We start from the raw sequence: 7,129 nt of genomic DNA, 5'->3' as shown, positions 1-7,129 counted from the left end.
ATTACCATAGATGGAGAAAACAAGATATTCCATGGCAAAACAAAATTTACACAATATCTTTCCATAAACCCAGCTCTACAAAGGATAATAGATGGAAAACATCAACATAAGGAGCAAAACTACGCTCTAGAAGAAGCAAGAAAGTAATCTTTCAACAAATCCACACAAACCTAATTCCAACTCATAGAACAAACAGCAGGAAGTAACAATTGCGTTTTCTTAATATCTTAATATGAAAATTAATATTACCAACATATCCTAATCGATTGAAATCTAAAAATATGAGGAATTAGAAATTTGTTGATTGTGATCCAATGGTCTCTCTAATTTGGTAATTGGAGAAATAGGTCCAATATTGTACAATCTATATACACTTTCAGCTTGTTCATGACAGTGTGTACAACTTAAGGGTCTTGAAATCTTGCTTCTCTTATCTCAGCCTCTCTATTAGAAGTATTGTTTATTTCATGTTTTTACACTATACTATGGTTTTCAGAACAGCTTACATACTTCAAAAGTATTTATACAGCCCAAAAAAAAAAAAAAAAAAAAAAAAAAAAAAAAGCAAAAACAAAAAAACCGTAGACAATTAAATTGGGTAGGGGCTTGTAAGAGAACAACAAAGCGGGAGACTGAATGTTTTGCTTGACATTTGTAACTCTTGTATCAAGTTTGAAGAAGAGAACTTTATAAGTTACTCTTTCTCTGAGATGAATGCTTTTCCAAATTATCACAGCTAATGAACCAGATTCTTACCCTCACCTAATGTTTGTGCCACCCTCCAAGCAGAACCATTGTTCATTGAAACAGTTGGTGAATGACTTTATGGATAGACCATCTTAACACACACATCATTTCTTAAATGAATGTTACCTGTTCTCTGTGGGCTAAGAATAAAGTCACTCACTCAAGTAAAATAGCTTTGATCATAGCAGGAAGTTTGTATCCAAAAATCGAGCCTACAATTCATTTCTTGGTGCAGCAGAACTATCAACTCTCAGCTTAGCTATGATGGAGGTAAAATCCTTTGGTGATGTGAGGGTCATTGAAGTACATCCTTATTACAATGAAATCCAATGTCTAAAAATTGTTCTTATTTTGGGCTTGTATCACAGTAAGAGCCAAGATTTTAAGTTCTACTAAATACAAAACAAACAAACAAAAAGACTTTATATATTTATAATCATTTAAGAAAATACTAGTAGTGATGTATTATTTTGAAATATATCGGTAATATGTTTGGAGTTATTTAAAATTTATATTGAGAAAAATGTATGTATTTTCAGAATTGCTTTGTAGACAAGCATTTACTTAAGACTGTTAAATTGTTGTTTTATATCAAACAACTTTTATAATACTCATTTTTATTGTTATAACATTTTATAAATTTTAAAGAATATGACAAAAAAAGGCATTGTATGTATTGAAGGGGGGTCTCTGGGCAGAGTTGGGGTACAAAAGGGAAACAAAAATATGATATAATTCTATTTACCTAAGATATGTTTTAAAATGTTAACAAATTCAGATAAATTGAAATCATGTATCTTTTCTCATCATAATGTAATAAAACTTAAATCAATTAAAAAAACTATGCTGATACGAACACATTTTCAGGCATGTTATAGCAGGGAGAACCCACGTCAAGCAAACACTGTGTGCTTCCTGCAAGCCACCCACTTTAGGGCCAGCAAGATGGCTCAATGGGTAAAGATGCCTGCTGCTAACCATGATGACCTGAGTTCAATCCCCAGGACCTGCTTAACAGAAGGAGAGAACTGACTACGTCAGGTTGTCCTCTGACTGTCACAAGGGCATTGTGGGGCAGGTATGCGTGCACAAGCGCAAAAGTACATGCACATATACACATGGGCACGCACGAATGCATGCACGCATACACACAAAGTCATAAAACTCTTTTAGAAATATTTAACAAACTAAAAATGCTACTTCAGCTAAGAATTGATATGCACTGTAGTGAAGGACCAGATGTTGAGTGAGAGGAGAGAACCGTGAGGTAAGACAGTGATGTGACACCACAAAGCTTTTACCCCCCCCAAAACCAAACCAAACCAAAGAAGCAGGAACACAGAGACCTTAATGTAAAACAGCTGAAACCTTCACATGAGGCTGGAGGCGCGCGTGCGCGCACACAGACACACACAGACACACACATACACACGTTTTTTGAACAGTTCAGCAATTCAGTGCCTAGGCATTTACCCTCCAAAGTTCTGTGCGCAGATTTCTATTATACATTTACGTGTATTTCCTCAAAACTGGGAAATCATGGGGATCTCCATTAATTTGTGAATGGATGGAGCAATGATGACGTATGCCCAGCGAGGTGCAACTGCTGCAGGCAGAGGCACCGACACCAGGCAGGCTCGGGCCAGACTGAGGAGCCAGACCCTGAAAGAGTCCATTTCTGCCAAGCTACAGGGATGGAAACCCCATCAGGAGTGTAGAATGTGGGTCCTTCTGGGAAGACGAGAATGCTGCAGATGCCTGTGTGTCCATCAGAACACACAGAGCCGTGCATCACTAATGAGGTTAGCAGCATACACCTTATACTTAAATTGTAAGTACTACCCAACAAAAGATATAAATCAGATACAGTGCTGCGCAGGTGGGTGTGAGGCAGCGCCAGCCACTCACCTCACTGTGACTTACTATACTGAGAAAATACAGACAACAAACACGTAAACGTCATGTTATAATCTCACAGGAAGCTTTTTTTTAACTCTTAGAGTTTGTATTCACATCTTTGTGAAGTGTCCTTCCAGCTAGGGGACAAACAGGCGCCAGCGTGCAAATTCTAGTCTTAGTTATGGCGGCCATCTCAGGGGTGCTGTCTCTCTTTCTTAGATCTCTGTCCTGATTGTGATCTAAGATGCTATGAACATGACTAAAGGGAGGGCCAGGTGGGGAAGGACTGAAGCCTGGGACCAGCCACTAAAGCAGGCTCTCAACGAAGCCAGAGTCTCTGTCCTCTCAGCCAGGCATCCTCATCCCCGCCTCAACTCACTGAGGTAATCGTCAGCGTGAGTTGTCCTGGCCTGGTCAGTTTGGGGATATTTGTTAAACAGCACAACCTAACTCCATGGTTAAATACAAAAAGAAGTATAACCTATTTAGCAAACCTTAATTAAGGGTTATGCAACAGACAGGGTAAAAACTGTGGTTCTTAGGAATAAAAGTACATGGTCTCTATGCAGAAATCACCTAACATATGTAAGGGACAAAGAGCGAGCGATTCACTGGCATACTTCACCATCCAACCTCAGGCTGTGGGTGCTGGTCAACCCAATACACTACAGTTAAGGAAACCTTCCCCTGGGATGGAAACACCACCAATGGCTTGAAAATAATGCTTCCGCATGTTGGCGCCAGTGAGTCTCATGAAGGTTTTATAGAAGACGATGACAATTCGGCAACCTAAAGCCAAGTCATTATTAAACAAAACCTCAAAAACCCAACCTATCAACCTAAAAAAGAAAAAAAAAACCCACCCAAACCAATCTACCCCTATAGAGAATACCGCACGCAGAACAACAACAAGCCAGGAATTAAAACAAAAGGCTTGGTGTTTCAAACTCATGCATCTTCCCACAGAACTGATATCATAAAAAAAATAAATAAATAACAAAAAAAGCACATAACAAAGAAAAAAGCAACAAAGTAAACATATTAAAGAAATTAAAAAGATAGGGCAGTGTAACATCAATTTTTGAAAATTATTTCATAGAAAATCATTGAAGTCAGCAGTAGACTCATTAGCCGCAGCAGTCACTGAGCCTTCCTGGGCCAGCACAGGCCAGACAAACTGAACCTTCCTGGGCCAGCACAGGCCAGACTAGCCTGCAGCTGAGTCCTGGGCTAGCACAGGCCAGACTAGCCTGCAGCTGAGCCCTGGGCTTACCAGTTCTCTGGCTTGACAGCAGTGGGATCGGGGATCTTGGCTCTGTCATCCCACTCTTCTGGCTTTTTATCATTGGGGTCGTCAATTTCTCTGGGTGGATTGATAGGTGGGGCCACATCATCTAGCAAGGTCCCTTGGTTCACAACTTTCTGATCGATTAATATTTCAAATGTATCATCCGGATTCATCACTAAAGAACAACAGTTTTAACACTTGGTGGTTAGTATGCGGACAGATGGAAAGATGACCTAAATAATAAAATGACTTAAAAGTTGATGGATCAAAGTTTTTCTCCTAACCAGGAAAAAAACAATGTATTGAATCAAAACTTGCTGAAATCACTAGCTACAATATTTTCTAAAATAAAGATAAAATTTGTTTTAAACTCATTTTTTTTCAACTATGAAAAATTCCATTATCTCCACAGGTAAAATTACCCAGCAGCTAGCTGACCCGGTGGGGACTCATGGCCACAAAGTATCCATCTTTACAGTTCTAGCCCGATCTTCTTCATATTAAGACAAACCCCGCAAACTTAGGAAGCTGCAAGTATGTCACAAAGGACTTAAACCGTTTCAGAGAGAACCACGTGACAGTTCCCAACCCAGTATACATCACTCTTAAAAACAGATTTTCCTACAAACGTACATCTTTGTACACAAACCCCACCCAGGGAACCCTGTCAGGAAAGATGCCTTGTTAAAGTAAGGTCCATTCTGGAGCTCCTCTTCCTACACCACCCCCCAACCCCATTTATTTGACACAACTTATCTTTCCCCAAAGATAAACTTCTTAAAGGTAGATACATTTATTTTCTCCTGAAAGCACATGCTGCCCCTCCATGGAAACGAGAACGTCTGAATGAATGAATGAATGAATGAATGAATGAATGAAGGTGTACCAAGGGTATACAGGTGGGTCTTCCTGTCTGTGAAGAACTCTTTCAGGTCGACATCTGGAGGTTTGGCATGCTTTTCTTCAAAAACTCCAGTTTTGGGATGTTTGTGTCTTAAGATTAAATGAAGTTTATAATCTTCTCCACATTTATCTGGTCCAAACATGATGGTATAGGAAGTTTTATCATAAAAGTTTTCCTTCAAAGAAAGTGGATGGTCCCAATTAGTCCAAAGTTCATGGCACACTCTTTGACTTTCTCTACTCTATCCAATGGGCAGAATTTACAGACTATATTAAATGCCAACTCATCAAACAGCACAAAAGACAATAAAGGATATGGCAAAGTGGAAACCTTTGCTTGAAAGTAACGTGTTACTTTAGAAAAGCACGTGTTATTTCCTTCCTGAGGATGCTTGGAAAAGCTCAGAAAAACTTCAATTGATTTATACAAAGATATTAGCAGTTCATGGGGAACTAGGCACATATATGACCTTAGACTAAAATGATTACATGTTACCTATTAGGAAGTTACAAGGAAGTGACCCTTAACCCCCCGCCCCCCAAAAGTGCTCAGACAGAGAGGCACTCCAGATTCTAGTCCCTGTGGGGCCTGTTCCTCCAGCACAATATCCCTCTCAGATCCTGCAGCTCCTACACTCACTCGATCAAGCACCTGAGGCTGAGCGAGCGAGCCTCTGAGCCCTCTGGATCCCATGATGCCTCAAATGTGGAGATGACAGTTCCTATCTTAGATGCTCTGAGAATGTGCTGGGTCCAATTAAAGGAACTCAAACCTAGGAGGTTTTTTGTTTTTTTTTGTTTTTTTGTTTTTGTTTTTTTTGTTTTGTTTTGTTTTTTGCCATTCTGCCACTAAGACCTACAAGATCTCAAACAAGAGCTTCCCTACACCCTACAAGTGGCCTCTCTTACCTGATCCTAAAGCCAGCAGTGCAGAAAGCAGTCTCCGCTGTGCACTGTGGAGCTGGCCCACAGCAAAGCCATCACAACCATAACCTGGACCCTTACTTCTGTTCTAGTCAGACCCTGGCAGAGCTCCCTCCGTGGAATGCTGTAAGGAATGCCCCCAAGCTATCAGAACTCCAAAGCTACTTTGGTCTTTTTGGGTGCTGGCAACCCAGAAGAGGCAGCTGTTAATGTGGTCGGGCTCTGTTCTTCTCCAGACAAACCCGAGAGGAACTCCGGTTTGCTAAGCACCTTTTACTTCCACCCACAGGGTGAGCACAGCTATCTATGTTACTAAAGAGCACAGAATCGATGTCTTCAGCACACAGTGCAACTGTGTGTAAATCTTGACAGCGAACTGTAAAGGCCATGTCAACTCATGTTGAAAAAAAAAAAAAAAGACATTGAAAATGAATTTTCAATTGTTGTCAACCAGTCCTTAAAATACTTACTGACTTTAACAAGGTGTTCTTAGATATTAAAATGTCATACCAGAATCAAATCATCAGTGTCTGCTAGCAGTTTAATGTATGCACCTCCACAATCAATACCATCTTGAAAATTCACTTCATATCTAAATGAGGGAAAAGAACCACACTGCTGATAAGTAAATGTTACCACTGCTTGTTAAAGCATAATGAATTACATTACCACCAAGCTCACATGAGCAGTATCATGAACAGAAATCTACAGGTCATTATGATGTTAAAACATTTAGAAATAATTATAACCAACTGGAGAAAAAACAACCATCTCATTTATAAACTTTTTCAGCAAAAGTATGAACATGGGGATAAAGAGATTTTTAACTAAAACTGCAACAGGAAAACTTAAAATATGATGTGGCAAGTTCTCCCTACAGTCTCCTTAGCAGGGTGTCAAACTGGGCAAACTTGCGCAAGCTGGGCAAACACTTTACTACTGAGCCAATCCCTGGCCTCCATGTTCTGTATAAGCCTAGCTACATCAGGATTCTCAGAGCCTAATGATAACTTTGGAGAGTCAGTATCCAACACTAATTTTTATTTTAACTTAACTCCGCCTGAATTGTGCTTAGTAGTTTTAGTTTATTGAACTTCTCTAGCAAAGAGGTTTCAGATTTTCACTCAATAATTCGGCTTTCACATGGAAATGCCCATGAGAAAGGGCAACCTTCACTGTCTAGCGTGCCAGCTTGGGTCTCTCATAGATTTCCAACATACGACCAGTCTTAGGCAGCTTTGTTCTGCTTTAGGCTGCGATTGCTAAGATGACATAGCAGAAGCTTGCGTGTCTGATGAATTAATGTGTCACATGGGGAAAATCCATAAAGTACTTGCTAACTTGAAAAACAGTAAAAAAAAAAAAAAA

General features: G+C 39.7%; 1 protein-coding gene across 2 annotated transcripts in view; it reads right to left on the bottom strand.

Annotated features, from left to right (window-relative positions):
• Positions 1 to 7,129, bottom strand: part of Clgn (calmegin) — a 36,491-nt gene that overhangs the window by 11,611 nt on the left and 17,751 nt on the right. For both annotated transcript variants that reach the window (XM_031340513.1, XM_031340514.1), the window contains 3 exons: positions 6,272 to 6,353; positions 4,821 to 5,013; positions 3,920 to 4,109 (listed from right to left, as the gene is read on the bottom strand). In XM_031340513.1, the coding sequence (XP_031196373.1) occupies positions 3,920 to 4,109; positions 4,821 to 5,013; positions 6,272 to 6,353 (465 nt within the window). The remainder of the gene's footprint in view (positions 1 to 3,919; positions 4,110 to 4,820; positions 5,014 to 6,271; positions 6,354 to 7,129) is intronic.

Source organism: Mastomys coucha, unplaced genomic scaffold, assembly GCF_008632895.1.
Source record: "Mastomys coucha isolate ucsf_1 unplaced genomic scaffold, UCSF_Mcou_1 pScaffold22, whole genome shotgun sequence".
NCBI classification, from domain to species: Eukaryota; Metazoa; Chordata; class Mammalia; order Rodentia; family Muridae; genus Mastomys; species Mastomys coucha.
Note: the sequence above shows the minus strand (reverse complement) of the source record. Positions and strands in the feature narration are given on the sequence as shown.